Below are 20,094 nucleotides of genomic sequence, written 5' to 3' on the forward strand. Positions count from 1 at the left end.
ACAATCTCTTTTAATCTGTGTCTTGGATTTAGGGCTACCATTTTATTATTTGTTTCTCTTTGTTCTCTTTTATTTTTTGTCTTCTCAGTTTACTTAGAATCAATATTGCACCACTTCCAGTAGAATGTAGACACCATCTCACAATTCGGTACCTTTGCCCTTTCCCCTTGTATTGTAGTCACCTTACGTCTTACACCTACGGACATTAAACATGCCATCAGGAACTTGAGTTATTTTGGAATTAATTTCGGTTACTCAGCTCTGTTGGTTTGTTGTCACACTGCTCTGAGACCTGACCAAATATGTGGCTATAAACATGACACATGGAACGTGGTGACATGTTTTTTAAGTAAAGGAAAACCGTTTCCAGGACAGATTTTTATAGATCCACCCAAAGTGGGTGTGGGCAACAGAATACTATCATTTTGTAAGGGTTTTGAACATTTGTAAGCAGAAGTGGGGAAACTTGGAGAAGCAGGGTGAAAGGAGTCACTTTAGCTGGAATGTAGGTTAGAAGAGTGAGAACGTAAGCTATCCAGGGAGGCTGCGGAGACAAATAAACAGAGGATGGGTTGACAGATGGGTGGTGGTTTAAGAGCCATGGACCTCTTAACTCCTCTGTTTCGACCCTCAGAGAAGCTGGAGCAGAAAGAGTTTTGATTGATAGGGATTGAATCCCAGCTCAGCCACTTAGGAGCCGTTGAGCCTGGGACAATTACTTCTCCTCTTCCGGCCTCAGTTTCTTTATAAGGTAGCTGTGGAGAGTACCTGAGTTTATGTACATAAAGGAACTCACCCAGTGACACATACGAGAAACTTCGTAACTGGTGGTGATTATTATTGCCACCCAGGCCTCCCTGTGTGTAGTCCGCGCTCTCATAGACATGTCAAAGCAGCTTATTTAATTAAAAAAAAAATTGCCCTGAGGTTTGCCCTCAGAAACTTTCCCTTCCTGGTGGTTCTCAACCCTGGCCACACATTAGAGTCATCTGGATACTTTAGAATATGTGTGGGACCCCTCTGTCAGACGTTCTGATTGAATTGGTCTAGGGAGTGATAGATAGATAGATAGATAGAGATAGAGAGATAGATAGATACATAGATAGATACATAGATAGATAGATAGAGAGATAGATAAAGATAGAGAGAGATACATAGTTAGATACATAGATAGATAGATTAGATAGATAGATAGATAGATACATACATACATACATACATAGACAGAGAGATAGATAGAAGATAGAACCACTGAGAATTGTTCAAGTAAGAATTATTTTGGTGGCAGGGAACGCAAATGTGCTAATGGAGATGGAAGTGTCCAGTAACTGAAACATCCGTATCCCCAGGTCTGCGTCAGTGTATTCTGTCCTCTCACAGCTGTGCAGAGAAATTCCCCACATATCTTTCTATTGAGGTAATTCTAAAACATACATAAAATAGAGGTAATTGTATAAATGAACCTCCATCAGTCAGCTCTAATGATTATCTGCGTTTCATCAATTTTGTTTCATCTTTCCTGCTCCCCACCCCCTTTTCTGTGTTGGATCATTTTAAACAAATCCCAAATATCATGTTATTTTTCATTGGCTTTTTTTTAAAACCTCCCCAAGTGATCCTAATGTCGGCTGGGATTTGAAATGCACGAGGCAAATCTTCTTAAAGTCACGGGCAAATGCTTAAGCCATTTAGGAGACCAAATCCTTCACAGTGTTTCAAATAAAGCCTCGGAATCCATCTGACATAGATGTAATGTATGTGCAATTTCTTTGTGTATAGAGTAATTATGCATTAATGGTAAGTAGCTCGTGTAAATAGGTAATTAGCATTATGCAGCTAAAATGAGTTTTCATAAATTTTTCTCCCTGCCTTAGTTCTCCAAAATCTATGAACAACACTAACGTAGTTTAATTTTCATGTCATACCCATAATCACAAAAACACAACACTAACACTCTTTAACGAAATTCAAAGATCTATGGATCTTTCTCCCCAGAAGTCAGTGTGCAGCATCCGTGGACCTGCCTGGGACCCAGAGGTCTGGCACTTTCTGTTCAAACCCCTCCTGCCTCCCGCTACTGCTACAACCTAATGTTTCAGGTAAGACGCCTCTAGGGGCTCCAGATTTGCCAGGCTCTGACTTGAAATCGTTTGCAATGCAATAGTAGGCTGTGAACAAGTGATACTAGATTGATCTCTGCTCTCAGTGGAAAAACAGCTAGAAATCAATGGAAAAACAAATGGTCTTTTGATGGGAAAAAGAGAAAGAAGAAGAAATTTAGAATGTTTATCATTCATTCTTTCAGTGAGTACTTATTGAGTATCTACTATGTGCCAACCATTGTTCTAGGTGTTTGGAATATATCAAAGAACCAGATGGACAGAGACCCCTGCCATCACGGGGCGCACCAAAGGAGTTGTACTGCGTCTCCCCAGAAACAGCCCCCACAGTCTGTTTTGCCCTCATGTCAGTTTTGTTATCCCTGCAGTCCACTGTGACCATCATGCCCCCGTGGCAGTGCCCTTGCTCTAGGAGGCTGGGACTACAGAAAGCAGAGCTACAGCAAGGGGTGGTGAGCAGGATGGGGGAAGTGGTATATTTCCCATACATTTCCCAAGCTGGACTGAGCCTTTGGGCAGATAAATTTGACCTTTTGGCAGAGAGGATGAAGAAATGAATGCCAAAAGTACAGACTAGCCCAAGGGCTCAGTCATCTGATGGCAAACCCAAGGAGAAGGACTCAGGACAAACATCAGTGGGTGTGGTACATGCCTGTATATGCAGGAAAGCACTGTGGTCAGTTGGTAATATCTGCTACAGAATCTGGAATGGGGAGTAAAATAAGCAGCTAGTCTCTTAATCCCTGTGCTAAATTTTGAAATCCCTCTCTCCCTGTCCAACTCCCTTCCCTCCCGCCCTGCCTCCAGGGAACTGTTTTCTGTTCCTATAGCTTAGTTTTCATTTTCTTGAGTTTTGTATAGAGGGAAACATACAATGTGTGCTCTTTTACATCAGGCTTCTTTTTTTTTTTTTTAAATAATTATTTATTTATTTATTTATTATTTGGTTGCACCAGGTCTTAGTTCCGGCAGGTGGGCTCCTTAGTTGCAGCTCTCAGGCTCCTTAGTTGTGGCTCGCCAGCTCCTTAGTTGCAGCACACAGGCTCCTTAGTTGTGGCATGCGAACTCTTAGTTGAGGCATGCATGTGGGATCTAGTTGCCTGACCAGGGATTGAACCTGGGCCCCCTGCATCGGGAGTGTAGAGTCTTACCCACTGTGCCACCAGGGAAGTCCCTACATTAGGCTTCTTTCCCTCAGCATTATCATCTAGAGATTCATCCTTGTCGTTGGCTGTATCAATAATTCATTACTGATGAATGGATAAAGAAGATGTGGTACATATATACAATGGAATATTACTCAGCCATAAAAAGGAACGAAATTGGGTCATTTGTAGAGATGCGGATGGACCTAGAGTCTGTCATACAGAGTGAAGTAAGCCTGAAAGAGAAAAACAAATATCGTATATTAATGCATATATGTGGAATCTAGAAAAATGGTACAGTTGAACCTATTTGCAGGGCAGGAATAGAGGCGTAGATGTAGAGAACAGACATGTAGACACAGTGGGGGAAGGGGAGCGTGGGACGAATTGGGAGATTAGGATTGACATATCTACACTACCATGTGTAAAACAGATAGCTAGCGGGAACCTGCTGTATAGCACAGGGAGCTCAGCTCAGTGCTCTGTGACGACCTAGATGAGTGGGATGGGGGGATGGGGTGGGAGGGAGGTTCAAGAGGGAGGGGATATAGGTATACGTATAGCTGATTCACTTCATTGTATGACAGAAACTAGCACAACATTGTAAAGCAATTATACTCCAATAAAAAAATAATTCATTACTGCCGAGTAGTACTAGTCCCTTGTGTGGATATGCAACAATTTGTATATCTACTCACCTGTTGAAGGATTGATGGATATTCAGTTGTTTCCAATTTTAGCATAGAATTTTTTTTTCTTTTTTAATAAATTTATTTATTTTATTTTATTTATTTTATTTTTGGCGGTGTTGGGTCTTCGTTGCTGTGCGCAGGCGTTTCTCTGGTTGCCGCGAGCGGGGGCTACTCTTCGTTGCGGTGCACGGGCTTCTCATGGCCGTGGCTTCTCTTGTTGGGAGCACGGGCTCTAGGCGCGCGGGCTTCAGTAGTTGTGGCTCGCAGCCTCTAGAGTGCAGTCTCAGTAGTTGTGGCGCACGGGCTTAGTTGCTCCGCGGCATGTGGGATCTTCCTGGACCAGGGCTCGAACCCGTGTCCCCTGCATTGGCAGGCGGATTCTTAATCACTGTGCCACCAGGGAAGCCCCAGTTGTTTCCAATTTTGACTATTACAAATAAAGCTGCTATAAACATCTGTGTACAAGTCTTTGTACAGATGTATACGTTCTTTCCCTTGGGTAAATACCTAGGACTAGAATGACTGGATCACATGATAGATGTTTGTTTTACTTAAGAAGCAGCCAAACTGTTTTCCAAAGTGGTTACACCATTTTACATTCCCCTCAGCAATGCATGAGAGTTACAGTTATGCCACATCCTTGCCAGCATTTGGTGAGGTCAATCTTTTAAATTTTAGTTACCTGAATATGTGCATAGGGATATTTCATTGTGGGTTTAATTTGCCTGTTAATGGATAATGATGTTGAACATTTTTCATGTGCTTATTTGCCTTCCTCTTTGGCTATTACTGTATGTATCTCACTTGATGGTTACAAGAGCCCATTTTACAGATGAAATTGGAGTCTCCAAGGGAGGTTTAGCGACAAAGCCATTTGGCCAGCAAATTGCAGAGTTAAAACTAGAACCTAGGTCTGACTTCTAGTCCAAAGCTGTCTTTACCTCAGCTGAAGGTAGAGACAGGTGGAGGATCACCAGCGAGGGGAGAGGGACCACAGGTGAGTGTGAGTATTAGTGTGAGTGTGTGTGTGTTTGCAAGAATGAGGGGAAACTTCGCATTACACTTTGCATGAGGGTCAGATCAGCTATTAACTTTCTACTTTGGGGGGTTTACCATCAAACTGTGGTGTTTTATATTATGCCCACTCCTAGACTACACTCCAAAGTAAAGCTCCATCTCTGGAGTACCGTGTGTGGCTGTCTCTTGTGCGACTCTAACCCCGCCTCCAAGATTCAGGGCATTGGAAGTGTGTGTGGTGGTAGTGGGCGGGCGGGTAGGACTCTGAATTTCTCATCTGGTTCCCTTTCTACTTCCCTCACTTCCACCCCCTCCCATCTGCTCTCATCCAGCACATTCAAAAAACTCTTCAAGTGTAAAGCTATCTATAACACGGAGCTGGATCTGTGGATGAGGTAAGTAGCAAGCACACAGCCTCAGGCCACTCCACTGGCTTGTTTGGTTCAGGTTGGAAGCATTTAACTGCCCATTCCAAGCAATCCTCCTCTTCATTTACCCTTTCTTGCTTTCACACTTTAAATTCCATCTCTAGACCTTCTCTGAGTTCTCTTTGTAAGCTTAGTGGTTTATGGGGAAACAGGGTTGTTTGGTTTTTTTTTTTTTTTTTTCTGTTCAGTACCAGATCTACCAAACTCATTTAAAAAGTTATATATGAAAAGCATGAAGACCTTCACCCAGTCAAGTAGGCCAAGAGGGATTTGGCATGAAGGACAGTGGAAATATTATAGATTATAGTATTAAGTAGTATAGATTTCCTGCAGAACGACATTGATTAGTAAGCTTGTTATTAATCGGGGCTCTTTCCAGTCTGAATCGCTTGTGGCACAGGGCGTGGGGCGCGTGGGCTGTAGGTGTCCATCCCTCGTGGTGGCTGGTCTTAGTTCACCCGCGTCATTGACCCCTGACAACTGGCTCATATAAACTGTAGGTGATAAGAATGATGAGTGGGTTTCCTGTCAGGAACCAGCTTCAGTGGGTTGGTGGTGGCGCCTGTGGCCCCGGGTGGAGGCCACGGCGGGCCCGGCGGCCCAGTCACACGAGCCTTGAGTGACGCCTTCTGTCGGCTTTGGAGGCGCGATGGGGGGATGTGGTCCATGTGGCAGGCCGGCCATCACTATTTCAGGGTCAGCTCCCCACACTTCAGCCCATGTGTGTGCTGGGCTGCTGCAGACAGGCCGAGAGGAAGGACACGTGTGGAGGGAACAAAGCCTCAGGCAAGCCTCCCCAGCACGGGATCAAGAGCTACCCCCCAGTTTGTTCACGCTTTTCCGAAGCCCTCATGTCTGTTCCCCAGCGCACGTCTCACACAGTCCTCTGGCGTGTCTCCTGCTGGCAGTAACGTTCCCGTTTTACAGGAGAGGCACAGGACAGTTCCCTTGAACGCAGTCTGGTCCACCTGGCTTGCTGACCAGGTGCTCGTCCTTGAGACGGCCCTTGTCTCACCGCCAGCCCTTTGTCCTCACCTAGAGAGGAAGAAGGGGATGGCAGAAAGGGCAGTAGGCAGGACTCAGAAAATGCGTGTTCAGGCTCTGTCGGTGACAGGTGCTGTGGCCTTGGCTGAGTCACTTAGCATGCTGGGGCCTCAGCTTTCTCAGGTGGGAACACGGAGCCTGGACGAGAGTGGTGCTTCCTGGTGTGCAGTTGGGATGTCTGGACGCGGCTGGGCTTGCCCGCTTGTCTGCCGGCGGAACTGGCAGACGTCCAGCCAGGACTGGCCTGGGAGCCTCAAGGGAAAGAACTGCTGCCAGTGACAGGTCCTTCCCACCTGGGCTGCTTGGCCCCCTGGGGTCCGTGTCCTTGTGCCGGGAAGAGCAAACCCACGGGGAAAACGACGCCCATCGTATTTGAAGATTTGGGAACATCTTTAAAGCAGTGAACAAGCACAAATGTATCGTGGAATAAAATGGCAACATTCATACAGATTTTAAAGATAGAAAGAAGTTGCCGAGAAACTTCTTGTTCGCGGCAGGCCTCTCCTAGCTCCTTGCCCAGTCCTGTTCCTTCTCTCCTCTGCCTTGAGATGCCGTGATTGACAGGTGTCCTGAGCAACGAGAGGCAGGCCCATCCAGCCAAAGCAGTAGCAAAGCCTTAGTCACTGGAGGGGACGAGGGATGCAGCTCCACTCTCCCACGCGTTTGTGTCTGGACGGGGGCTCCGTGGGCAGAAATGGCAGCCATCATTTCTCTAGCACCTAGAATCGCGCTGTGGACCGTGCCCCTTCCCCCCTCCCCCCCCCCCGTTAGCCTGGCATCTTTTGGGGGCGCCGGTGTGTTTAATGGTGGAGACTGAAAACCACCTCCTGTGTTTGCAGGAGGAAGAGGTGGGGTCTGGTAAGGGGGGCAGGGCAGGAGGGGGGCGGGGGCAGCAGCCGCTGGCCCGCGGGCCTCACTGGGTTAGGACTGGCCTTGTCGGTGAGTCTGTGAGATGCCCTTTGGAGAAAGCCAGAACCAGAGGGAGGATAGAGTTCCTGGAAGGGGCCAAGTCCTGAGTGGGCTGGGTGCAGGGAGAGCGGCAGGAGCCTGTAAACGTTTTGCTTATTGTTTTCCCTTTCCTCATACGACCTTTGTTCACCCCGGCAGCTGAGATCTGGAATCTCTGGTTTCATCTGTTCTTCCCCAGACGCCCAGGGGTTCACGGTAGTTGTAATGCATTGTTTTAAATGTTTCAAAAACTCTAATGGAAACCATGATACATCTGTTTTCTGCTTTTTGCAAACCCAGTTATGGATGTGTTTGATTAATAAATCATGGGGAACTGAATTAATTATTCCTTAATGATTAGTCTCTTTGGCAGACAACATATTTCCAGACAATATGGGAGAAATGGGAGAAAAATAATAAAGGCGGTCCTTGATGTTGAATAGGTTGGGGAGTAACAAAGGATCAGGGGCGCCTTAGAGTTCTGTCCAGGCCCCAAAACCTCCCAGGAAAAAGCTGCACAGTCTAGAGCTGCCAGAGGCTGGTGGTTCCAGTGGTACGGTGAGAGTGAATGGAGGAGAAGGAGGATGTTACAGCCGTTTCTTCCCATCTCTGCGGAATCAGGAGGTCATTAGGCCAAGAGGTGGTGTGTGTGAGGGTCACATTAGGGAGAGTCACATTAGGACTCTTCCGAGTCACCGTGCCCCAGGCAGAAGTTCAAAAAAACACTGGAATCCAGGATCATGGGGCAGCATGCCTGCTTAAGTAAACAATAGAACGATTCAGCCCAGTGATTCTCAAGCTGTAGTGCGCACCCCCGTTACTGGGAAGACTTTTAAAAGCCCCAGATTTTCTGGCTGAGGAGGTCTGGGGTGAGAGGCAGAATTTGCAGGTAGAGCGCGGCTCCAGGTGAGGAGCTGCTACTCCTGGTTCACGAAGCACACCGTGGGAGACACTCTTCCCCACTTTCTCCCGTCTCAGCTTCTGTCTCCCGTAGCTGTAGCTCTCCTCTCACCTTTCCCCAGCCCAGCCTTCCTTTCATCTCCTTCCACCATCTCACTTCCTCAGTGCCTTCCACCCTTCCCCTCCCCGCCCCCCGAGTTTTCTCCTGTCTCTTCTCTCCTTTTTCCTCCAGCAGCTTCCCCCTCCTGACTTTCTTCTGAAACAATGGGAAACTTAAATTTCTTGAAAACTGAAATGCAGAAGAAACAAGAGGAAAAAACCAGCCCCTGGCCGGCAAGGGACACTAGTGGCAGGTGATTCGGGACAGTACGGGCTGGCCAGGATGCGAGGTCCCTCAGAGCTGATAGAGCCGCCTGGGGCCGGTACAGCCTGGCCAGGACTCCATGTGACAGTGGACAAGGTCTGCTGTCCTTGAACCAGGGAGCCGGGATCTCCCCGTCGGGGCAGCCTTTGGGATCCAGGAGAAGTGAGGCCAGAGGTGAATCTGTGCTGAGTGAAGGAATGAAGGAAGGGAGGAGGCCGTGTGGTGGTGGGAAGGCAGACACAGCTACCCCAGGCCTGCCACGCTTAGTCGTCGGAGTGAGAAGTACACGCACTTCTCACCCAGGGACACCTGCCATTCCCAGGCTGGTTTGCGGTTTCCAGCTGTCTGCACCTTTCACCTAAGTGTCCCCGACAAGGAGTGATTTACTGTTATCTGCGTTTTCCCAGCTGGCCCCTCGCCCCCTTGTGTGTCTGACCTGGCAAGAAACTTTGGGGATCTTCGAAGAGCCAGTTCAGCTCGCCAGCAAGTCCAGTCAGCTATCAGCACCTCCTGTGTCACTTTTCTGCCAGATATCATTGTGTCTACCAGGAACCAGCGCAACCCGAGTCTGTGCTGGGTGTGTCCAAGTGACAACGTATGGACCCCGGTATCTCATACAGTTTCACCCCAAACTGGCCTAATCCTTCTTATAGCCCTTCTTCCCTGAGAACAAACAAGGGTTGTTGGGAGATGCAGGAAGCCAAGCATGCCTGTGTTAAGTATCTGTTACCGGGCCACCCTTGTCAGCCTGACTCTCTTTTCCCTGAGGGTTGGTCTTTACCCAGAGGACTCTTTGGTCCTTCATGCAAATACATTTCCGAGCTGGCCTCCACCTTGGAGGACTTAGCTTCTGATCAACCTCCTCCACGACACTGTAATTTCACCAAGGGATGAGTTGAATCGGCGGAGCTTTAAGGCTATTGATTGGGGGTGGGCTGCAGAGCCGGGGTGAACCCACCGTTCCCCCTAGAATGCCCATCTGCCTGGCTTTGTGGGTCCTGGTGGGTCGTCTCTGCAGTAGAGTGTGGGGATGAGGTTGTGTGAAGTGTAGACTTGATTATTAGCGGCAGACTTGACTGTAAATAGCTTTATAAATGACAGGTCCTGTAGTCCTGGAATCATTAGGCGTCTGAGGAGATGACCTAAACTTCACAGCACTCTGTTTTGACTTCTACAAAGGAGGAACAATACACTGTAAGGTATTTACATTCAGGAGGTTGTGAGTCTCAGAAAGCCAGTGCTGAATCACATTAGGTCCTATGATTGTGATGTCATTATTATTATTCCCTAATAGGTGAGGATCCTCTGTAACGTCACTCAGCTTGTAAGTGGCGGAGCTGACTGAGTCAGGTCACTGAAAAAATCCAGTTTTCGTTCAAGAGAACAGATAGGAGCAGGGGCCGAGGAGATGGCCCTGAGAGTGGTAGGAGGCTCCCCAAGCCCAGCCCACTGCGAGGACGAGCCCAGATCAGACCTAGCCCAGTTCCACGTGGCTCTGCCTGGTGGAAACACGGCCTCTCCTGTTTCCTCCTCCCTCTCCACCCTACTTGCCTTGCATGATGCGTGCTCATGGGCTCATGGCTCTGGAATCTGCAGTGACACAGAGCAGCATGGAAGCCTGGTCAGGACCACGTTCACGGGCACACGGCACAGCCAGGTTGAAGCGAGGCACGCCGGTTCATGACTCACCTGCAGTGTGAGCTGCCTCACCTGCCCTGGCCACTGCCCTGCTCACTCGCTCGTGCTGCCCAAGGCTCAGCAGGGCTCAGAAGAACCCGTCAGCAGCTCATGGGGTGGGCGGGGACGGGGAGGAGGGCTGGACCGGCAGCCTGGAGCCCTGGGCCCCGGTCCTGGACCTGCTGCTCTGCAGCTGCTTGAACTTGGGAAACTCACTTCACCTGCAGGCTTCAGTGTCCCCATCTCTAAAATGACAGGGTTGTTCAAGATCCTCACTCTTTGGATTGTCTTAAGGACACTTTCTTTTTTTTTTAATGCAGCAGTGGTACTGCCTGGGTGCTTGTTAGAAATGCAGAGTCCCCGGCCCCGCCCTGGACAACTGAATTGGAGTCTGCATTTATGTGATCCCCAGGTGATCTGCATCCAGTTGATGGAATGCTGCTCTCATCATCTTTGAGACTGAATTTGGTGCTTGTGCCGTCGGGGGTCCCTGAGATACTGTCCTGTCCTGGCAGATACTGAGTTGTGGACCAAGCCTCGCCTCTGAGGGAACACCCCGACTTTGCACATGCATTGCCTAAGTGTGCCTTCTCAGTTCCAGCTCTTAACTGGGGTCTCCAGATGGTTGAAGCTAAATTCTAGAAAGCCCTCCTTTGTGGACCTCCTTTTTCTCCCACGGGGTTCATGCAAAGGCCAGCAGGTCGTCAGCTGGAATTGCATTCACTTCGCCCCCTCCTTTTTATCACAGATTTATTCTGCATGCATTCTCCAAAGCAGTGGTCCGGTGCCCACCCTGCAGGAGCACGCCCTGTAACTCAGGAGACCTTAGGAGTTGAACAAATGCTCTCTATGGAGAGCCGTCTCATGCACGCATTTAAATTGCACACTAACCAGCAGAAGAAAGAGCGAAGGAGGAAGATGTTAAGTGAGGAGGGAGATTCCCTTTCGTGAGGGTGGTGCAGGAGATTGGAATCTGCTGCTGCCACTCAGCAAGCCTCAGCCCCTGCAGCCTCTCGCAGATGTGAACATGTGCTCTGGGCTGAGCGTGAGCCTCGATTTTCAAGATTTGCATATTTGGAACAACACGGCTGCTGTGAAACGACAGCCAACCATTCCATTTGGTTCCCAGCCAAAGAACCAGAAACCTGTTCCACTTCTAGAATAAAAACCTGTCTCGGTCTCATGAAGAGAAGTTATGTGGCCACCAACAAGTGTCTTCTTAAGGAATTGTTTAGTGATTTTGATTATATGTGACTTTCCCTCCTGTGCTAACGTTACAATTTCAAGTAAAGGGAAATGTTTCCTCCATGTATGGAGTCAGGTCTGACACACCGAGAAATTTCCAACTGGGAAGATCAATAGGATTGCAAGCGACGACGGTCAAGGAAGCTTCTGGGTAGGGGCAGAATCTTTCTTCTGGTGCCTTATCTAGAATGTTCTCTCATGATATCTCTTCAGGTTCCTGAGTCCAGCCTAATTCTGAGAAGCTGGCCTGGTGGCCGAGCACAGAGCTTCCAGAAGATTCCACGGTGTCAGGATAACCTTTGTACTGTCTCCATCCACTGGGCTCTGTGCGTTTCTTCCCAAGAGGTGCTGTACTGAATGTAGAATTCCGGGATTTGCACAGAGGCAGGTTAAACGAATGGGAAGAAGATGCCCTAAAGCCGGGAGTTTGGGAGTAGTTAAGAAACTGCGCAGACCCAGAAATAGGTTATGTTGTGTTAAAAGGCCAATCAGCTTCTTTATTTAGGTAACTACCTCACACCGCAAAAGATCTGAGGCAGCTTCTGGAAGAAACACATACACGTTTAGGGTGAGATATAAATAAAAAGTACAGAATTAAGCTGGGGGACATATAAATTAGGGGGGCAGCTCGAGCACAGGTGACAGGCATGAGCACGTCTGATGGGCCTGTGAAGGTCGCTAGGTGCTCTGGTTGGGCTGCGCTGGACTAGATGCAATTGAATTAAGATAAAAACAGAGGCCTGCTCTTAGGATCAAGAAATGAATGACGCGAGGACAGCACAGCAGAGTCTAGAAAATGCTCGTCAGAAACTTGTCAGAAAAATGCCCGGAGGGTTTCATTTGACTAAAAGCTCAATGTGAACACCCCCCACCCCCGTGTGGCCCGGTCGTGCAAGTCGGGGGCGGCACTGGTGGTTCCGGGTGTCCGGCACCGAGGAGGGGCACCTCCTGCACTCAGCACTAGCTCTGCATTTGCCTTGGCAACCGGCATGTTGAAATACACTACCACGTGCCGACTGGACGACACCAAGAGGTGGATGAGGTGGGCCCTCCAGGGGCTCACACAGTCTGTCCAGAGAGCCGACGAGCAGGAGATCCCATTCGGACTTTGGACGGACTTCCCGTTGGGTGCGCAAGCCCACAGCGGCGGGGTTATTGCCATAAAAGCCCCGCTGTGCCAACATTAGGGTCTCCCCAGACCCTCACAAACGGCTGGGGTGCCGGCAGTGGTGTCAGTGGCCCGGGGCAGGGGTGCTGGTCTCTTGATGGAGCCTGGAACCTGCCGGAAGCCGGGCGCTCGTGGCCATTCCTGGGCAGCCTAGCGGATGCTTTGAAAGCTTCCACCTCACAGCCTCTGGTTCCTCCCGGGTTCTGTTACAGGATGTGTTGCAGAAACAGGGCATCAGCTTGCTTTGCTGCTTCTCCACCAGATGGGACGTGGGCTGAATAAATGAAGACGAGATGGATCAGTCCGAGATTCGAATCTGTCAAAACAAGCGTAGTTCTTGGAGTCCGCTGGACTCGGTTGTGCATTCTAATGCTGGCCCTCGACAGCACAGGTACAGTGGGCTAGTCCTGAAACTACCTTGAGACTCAGTTTCCTCACCTGTAAAATGGGAATCTGAACCCCTAACCCACAGAGCTGTAAGGATTGAATGAGGTCATGAAAATAAGTGGCCTAATAAATACCGAGGCAGTCACCAAACCTCCGTTTGTCTTCCCCCATCCTTCCGTGCAGGCCAAGCAAATCTCTCCCTGGCCTCTGGACCTCACCACCCACCTGCACCCCAGGCACAGCCAGACATCCTTCTCCATTTGTAACTTCAGCGTCCTCGTTTCCTCTCTGCTGCCTTCCTTCCCCCCACTTGCCATCCTGCTCCATTTTCTGCATCCCCTTCCTCTGAAGAAACCATACTTCAGATCAGCTATGCCGTCAGGCTACTGGCCTACCCCCTCCATTTCATCGCCAAAGACTTTTTAGACTGATATGGGCTCGCTCCTTTATACATCTCAGCAGCCACTCCACAAGGCGCACCAGTCTCGTTTTTGTCCCCAACCTCACTGATAAAGGCTCATTGCCAAGCCCCATCATCCTTCCTCAGGCTACACCCTGCTTTACGACTCAGCAGCGTTTGAAGGTCAGTTCCCCTCACCGTTGGTCTCGTGTCCTCCTTTGCCTTCTTTGCTACCTGCCCAAATCCTCTTTGGGCTCCCGACCTGCCTTCCTTCCCTCCTCCTTCCCACCCTTTACAATCTCGTCTGCAGTCCTGTCTCCAGCCCCTAACTCCATCTCCACGCCTGATCCCCCTTCTGAGTTGAAAGTCTGCACATTCAACTCCAGTTGGGTAGTTCTGCCCATCGATACCATCTGCACCCCCAGCTCTGCACGTGCAAAGGAAAACACCTCATTTTGAGCAAACCCCTGCCTTCCCCTGACCTCCTTGTTCCACGGTGGCAGTGCTTCCTGAAGCCTTTGACACCGCTACCCCCCCGAGGGACACCAGGACGTCCGTCTGTTGTCCACCATGCTCTCTCTCTGTCCCCCTCCCCTCCTCCCTGTGGCCATCATTTTCTCTTATGACTACCCCTGCTTTCCAATGGTCCCCCGTCCCTGTGCCTCTCCTCCCCTACCCCTGCTGCACGTGACACCAAGTTACTCTTCCTCAAGTGGAGCCCAGCCGTGTTGCTCTCCAGGCTGTGAAGTCATCAAAAATTCCTCCTTGCTTTCCACGTTTCAGAATCCTCATCTGGCTATCAGCATCCTCCAAGTTCAGCAATGAGCACGCCTAACCCCGGTCCCCTGTGTCTGCTCACCCTTTCTGGGCCACCCTTTCATTCTTCCCTTTGTGCGGTCCTTCCCTCTGGCTCTGCCCGAGCGCCAGCTCTGCCTGTCACGTTCTTACTTGTTGCTCAGGACCCAGACGTCTGAAGCCACACACCACCTCCTTTCCTGCCCAGCCAGGGGGGCTTCTTCCTCATCTGGGCTTTCAGAGCCCCATGTGAGACTGCGCTCCTTCCGTGTACTCTTTGTGAGGCCCTATGTACTTGCTTTACCTCTCCCTCTAGGTTAAAAATTCCTCCGGGGATTAGAGGAATGTCTGGCCCTCCACGCAGCCCCAGCCCGTGCCGACCGGGGGTGCAGGCCTTTCCGTCTGGCTCTGCTCTGAGCCGACCGGCAGCCCCACTGGCCCCTCCGCGGCAGAGAGGAGAGTCTGCGTGTTGGGAAAAGTTAACCTTCCAGGGCTCGAGGCCGTGAGCCTCCCATGCCGTTTGGCTTCGGTTGCTGGGGAGCGGGAGTGTTTGTTTCTGTGGGGTGTTTCTGGTACACGCGTGGCAGGTGTGAGGGCGTGTTTGTGTGTGAACAGGGCGGATGGGGTGTGGCGGCCATGTGAGTGTGAGGCCAGGTGAGGGTGTGCGTGTGACCGTGTGTGCAGTGGGGGAGGGACGCATGTGTAGGGTGTTGATGTGTGTAGAAGGTGTAGGGGAGGAGTGTGGGCGTGTGTGGGTGTGTGAGTGTGTCTGTGATAGACTGTGTGCATGTTGGGTGTGTGTGATGTGTGGCGGCCATAGGAGAGGTGGGTGTGCATGTAGGGTGTGTGTGTGTGTCGGTGGGCGTGCTTATGGAGGGAATCTGGGTGCATGTACATGGGGGGATGTGTATGGAGGGCGGGGCTGTGGATGTATGTGTGTGTGGGGGGGGGGGAGTGTAGTCTCACACCCTCTTGTTAAAGGACAAGCGCCCTCCCCTGCCTCTGCAGGGACTTTATCTACAAGAAATGCCCAGCCAGTAGAGCGTGGAGCAAACAAAGCTTCGGGAAATACAGTGACCAAGTGATAAAATCGCTTGGTACACAGTTGAGCGATAAAAACAAGCCAGTAGTCGTGAAACTCCTGGGGGGACTTGGAGGTTTAGTGACCAGGTGGCCCTGCCCTGTCGTGACTCCTGCCTGGGATGTGGCCTGCTTCTCTCTGGGTGGGGTGGGGGTGGGGGTCCTAGCAACCATCCTGCTGAGACTGGGAGACGTGCTGGGCTGTGAATTCACGGAACCCGTGTTCTTCCCTTTGCTCCACTCTGAGAATTAGGGAACCGGCAGAGCCAGTTACAAACTGCCTGTAAATCATGAATATGGTTGGAGATGATGCCCAGGCCAAAGGTCGTACAAAGTAAGGGGGTTGAGTCTAGGCCTTTCAGAAATATCTTTCAGCGTCGGAACTTGTGTTCACATGAAGGCTCACGTGAAAGTTCAGTGTGAACTTTCATACAGGGCTCTAGGTGGGGGGTGTGGCGGGGCTGCCGGCATCCTGCCTGCTCACTCCCTCCCCAGCCCCAGCCCCCAGCGGCCTCTGCAGGGAACAGTATGAAACCTCTCCTGGGGACCAAACCTCCTACTCTAAAGGGACGTCAAATGACTTGCCTGAGGTCATCCAGGAGGTGGTGAGCAGCTCCTATAAGTGAGCAGCCCCTGCACAGCGGGTCTCGGTCCACCGTAACCCATCACTCTGGGCCAGCCCCAGACATTGTCGGGGATGCAGGGTCCAGATGAAGCTGGATGAAAAGGGCCAGCTGGCTCTAGGGTCCTGTAGAACTTGGAGTTTGGGGACTGAAAAGGTGAAGGAGATATTTGCGTGATTATATTCAGTGGAGGCTACAACGGACCCACAGCTTTTGACGTCTCTTTGAGCCTGGACAGAAGTCTGGTGTTCTGGGGCAACCCTCATTCTTACACCCACTGAGGAGTCTTAATGCCATATGCTGCTTGAAGAATTGGTCGAAATGCTTCAGGGATATCTGTGCTAGAGGAAGGTCCCACCCTGCCTGTAATGGACCAGCTACCTGCGTCGTGACAGAGGTTTATCAGAGTGCCCCTTGTTTTATCAGTCGTCACTCACACGGTGCTATACACACGTTAAATTAATCTCTGCGACACCCTTATGAGGTCAGGGCTGTTATTAGCATCAGCTCTGAAACAGAGGCTAGTATTAGTACCATCTCCATTTTACAGATGAGGAAACAAGGGCATGGAGTCATAGCTAGGCCCATAGCTAGTCCATAACTTGCCCCAGGCCACATAGCTAGTAAGCAACAAAACTGTATTCAAACCAGACAGTCTGGGTCTTGACCCATGGTCTTCACTACTGGGTTATTGAACTACCTTCCATTCAATGAGGGGAGGATGTGTGGGATGAGGAGACTGAACTGGAGACCCTTCTTGTTTAGGCAAGTGACTGAGACCCCCAAGTGGGCGTGAACTGCCCGTCGCCATCGTTGTCATCCTCGTCACCCGTGCCGCGGCCAAGGTGGTCTTTTGGAAACAGAGATCAAATTATGTCAAGTCCCCACCCCTGCTTACATCTCTTTACTGACTTCTTATTGTTCTTAAATAATGGCTAAAATCGTTGAGAGGATTTTTTAGGCCCTCCCTGGTCTGGCCTCCCCACACTGCAGGGCCCTAACCCCGTCCTGCACTTGCCCTCTGCCCTTCAATCACCCTGCTGTCTTCTATTTCCTGCTACCCCAGGAAGTTTGCTCAAGCTATTGCCTCTCTCTGTAAGACTCCACCTTCTGGGTCAGCCTCTCTACTGAACGTTCCCAAGGAGCGGTGTTCCTTTTCTTCCTAGTCCTCACCTGACTGTTATCGTACCTTGTTAGTCAGACTGTCTGGTTAATGTCTGTCTCTCGCCTGACGGGAACTCCTCGAGGGTAGAGACCTCATGTGTCTTACTCTTCCCAGCACCCGCACTGCCTGGCACGGTGCCTGACGCATCCTCGTGAATGAGCAAACAAGTTTGGGGTCCCTTCTTGCTTTGAAGTTTCATGATGCACATTTTGAAGTTTCAAGCTGACCCCCACCACTACCAATTTAAGGCACACCAAGGTACCCCCAGCTGGGACTCTGGGTCAGTTTACTCCCCTCTGCTGTATGTTTATAACAACACTTGGCATGTGTAAGAACCACATTATGTGCAAAGAGCCTCTTCCTGCCTTACCTCTTTTTGACCATTGCAACAAGGGCTGGTAACATTATCCCCATTTTACAGACGGGAAGACTGAAGCTCAGGGCATGATGCCTCCTGTGCAGTGTCACCAGCAAACAAGTGGTGCCGCTCCGAGCAAGGCCCAGGTGCTCTGACTTCTCATCTCTTTCCTTTCACCTGCCAGGGACAGTTTAGCCTCCCCTACGGAAACCTCTTCAAACTGCTGCTCTGTCTCTCACTTCCAAGGGTCGCGTGGAATCCCCCAGAAAAGACGCGATTATTATTTCCTCCTTCCAACTCTGCAATGACCTTTGCTCTCACATGCAGCACTCAAAGTGGAGTGCTTGGCTGTGCCTGAGTGCAGGTCCCTGCCCACCTGGGAGGAGGGAATGATGACCAAACCAACCAGGACTCCGACTTTAGTCCCCTGGGGAGAGCTGGCCATCTCTAATTCAGGCTTGTGGGGGCCAGACTAGCTCTATCTTTTGCTTTCCATGCCCATGTGAAAAATCTTACAATTACCTGCCTCCTTGGTTACACATGGTCAGCCGAGCTCTGGCCCAGCTGGGATGAAATGGTCAGCCATGGTCCCTTGACTTCCGGTGTCCCGGGCTGGCTGGGGAGGGTGCTGGCTGGCTGGGGGCGTGGGGTGGGGGCACTGCTGAGAGGGGGGCAGATGCACTGAGCGGGGACGTGGGGACAGGTCCCGACCCCCTGCCGTGTGTCCCACCTGGGCAGGTGCAGGGAGGAAGCAAGAGAGAAGGGCCATGCAGGGTGGTTCTGCTCTGTTTCCTACCGCAGCAAGCAGCTCACAGGGCAAGGCATAAGCAGCATCGGGGAACTTTCCATCCTCTTCTAGGGCCAAAGGCTTTTCTCCCCAGCAAGGATTCTCCCCAACAGAGGATCGAGACGGGCTCCTTTCTCCAAGTTTTAAGCTGAAGGGATAACTTCCTGTTCTGCGTGGCAGGACCATTCGTGGTGGATCAGAAGTCATGGGGTCTGTGGAGACCCTCTTTCCAGTTTCCATGAGGAAAAGGGTCCCCCGGGGGAGAAGTACCTGCCCCACTTTCTCCTGGCCAGCTGGAGCCCAGGTGGACAGAATCCCCAGCTGGGGGACAGTCTTTGGGCCACTTGCCTGTGTAGCCTCAGAGGGTTCCAGCCTCCCCCTGCTCGTCCCAGCTTCCGGGCCACCCCTCCAGGCAGGTCTCCTGTGCACTCACCTGGTCCCTGGCGGGGCATTTGGGGTGGGAGCGCAGCATGCCCCTGCCCGTCCGCCTGCCAGGAAGCCTGAGGCCTTCCTCCTCTGCCCGCCTCCGAACTACAAGTCCAGTTTCTCAAGAGGCACCTCGATGTTGAGGGAGTACCAGATGATCCAGAAGAGCAGGCTGAAAGCCAGGATCAGGGACCCCGTATAGACCAAGAAGTCCCAGAAGTCGAGGGAGGCGAAGATGCCCAGTAGCAAGAGGACCAGGCCCACAACGTCGAGCACGAGGGCCAGGCCGAGGAAGAGAGCACAGCGCCCAGGGTGGCATCTTCCCCAAGGCCTCCCCAGGAGCATTGCCTGGGAGGCAGGAGCGGGAGGGGCCCAGCTGCACTCCCGGGGCTGATTTGCATGGGAAGGTGGCAGTGCTACTGGCCTCTGCCTTCGCTCCCCGCTGGGTGTGAGCAAATGAGTGAGCCGCCCATCTGGAGCCACACGGAAGTACACGGGGACCTCCCTTTATGAGCATGGCAGCCAGTGGGGCGGGGTATTTCTTAACTGTTTCATGGCTCAGGAATGACATCCTCATCACTGAGGCCAACCAAGTGACGTGGCAGGAGAGGAGTCAGGGTGCCCTTGGATGGATTTGGGGACTTGGGACCTGTGGGTCTTGGGGAGGGGCTGTCCTGCCCTCGTTCTGCCTCTCAAGTCCTGGGCAAGTCCTCCCGGGCTCCTGAGACGTGTGGTAGGGTCGGGGCTTCCTCCCCTACCCGCTTCTGCCCTACTCTTCCTGGTGCGGATGGGAGGTTTTATGTAAAAGCTGTGGAAGAGAGTTTGTTGATGTAAATAGATTTGGAAATTGTGCCGTAAGAAGTGCATCAGCAGCAGGAAAAGTTGGTGCGGCTTGTAGATTCTCTGCTCTGAAGCCCCCAGGACCCGAGCTTCCTACAGTAAGGCTCATCACAGCCCTTTGGGATGAACACAGACCCTGGGAAGGGACAGCAATGAAAAAGACTGAGAGGACAGAGAGGGGACGCCAGGGAGGGAGGGGACTCGTGCCCCTGTCTGGGTGGGCTGGGCATGGACCAGAAGGCAACTCCTGGCAAAAGTCAAGAAACGTTTACCTGGTTCTCTGGCTGCGTGTGTTTTCCAGACTGACTAACTCCATGTTTGCTTTCTGTCGCGGGGACACTGCCCGCAATCCTGAGGGGTTATGTGTGAAGTAGGTCTTATCACCGGGCCACTCCCAGGGTGTGCTGAGTGAACACCAACTGAGGACAGCGCGGCAGCGGTCTGGTCTTCAGCCGTCTCTACGGGGCCGCGCAGGCAGCGCTCCT

The 20,094-nt window shown here is 51.2% G+C and overlaps 2 protein-coding genes across 27 annotated transcripts in view; one reads left to right on the forward strand and one right to left on the reverse strand.

Moving 5' to 3' along the window:
• Positions 1-20,094, forward strand: part of ADPRM (ADP-ribose/CDP-alcohol diphosphatase, manganese dependent) — a 385,000-nt gene that overhangs the window by 72,710 nt on the left and 292,196 nt on the right. For 18 of the 25 annotated variants that reach the window (XM_082373310.1, XM_082373317.1, XM_082373318.1 and 15 more), the window contains exon 4: positions 1,974-2,099. The exons of 2 other annotated variants lie outside the window; for them this stretch is intronic. In XM_082373310.1, coding sequence (XP_082229436.1) covers positions 1,974-2,099 — 126 coding nt within the window. Of the gene's footprint in view, positions 1-1,973; positions 2,100-10,655; positions 11,947-20,094 lie in introns of those variants that run through there. 5 more of the 25 variants (XR_014238652.1, XM_082373314.1, XM_082373312.1 and 2 more) reach the window with 2 other exon arrangements.
• TMEM238L (transmembrane protein 238 like) lies at positions 12,047-19,273 on the reverse strand. 2 transcript variants are annotated; one of them, XR_014238656.1, is made up of 3 exons: positions 18,777-18,868; positions 15,996-16,181; positions 12,047-13,064 (listed from the first exon to the last, which is right to left on the reverse strand). XR_014238656.1 is itself a non-coding variant. In XM_082373344.1 (2 exons), the coding sequence occupies exon 1, from the start codon at positions 19,112-19,114 to the stop codon at positions 18,875-18,877; it is 240 nt and encodes a 79-aa protein (XP_082229470.1). In that variant the 5' UTR covers positions 19,115-19,273; the 3' UTR covers positions 12,047-13,064; positions 18,777-18,874. The 2 variants fall into 2 exon arrangements, 1 of the variants encoding a protein (XP_082229470.1); XM_082373344.1 differs by lacking the exon at positions 15,996-16,181 and having other exon boundaries at positions 18,777-19,273.

The sequence above is a fragment of the Balaenoptera borealis genome, assembly GCF_965194805.1.
Source record: "Balaenoptera borealis genome assembly, chromosome: 20".
Lineage (NCBI taxonomy): Eukaryota > Metazoa > Chordata > Mammalia > Artiodactyla > Balaenopteridae > Balaenoptera > Balaenoptera borealis.

Bases quoted from the DNA above. Each gene is read 5' to 3' on its own strand.
- TMEM238L (XM_082373344.1), bottom strand. From the start codon at position 19,114: ATGCTCCTGGGGAGGCCTTGGGGAAGATGCCACCCTGGGCGCTGTGCT.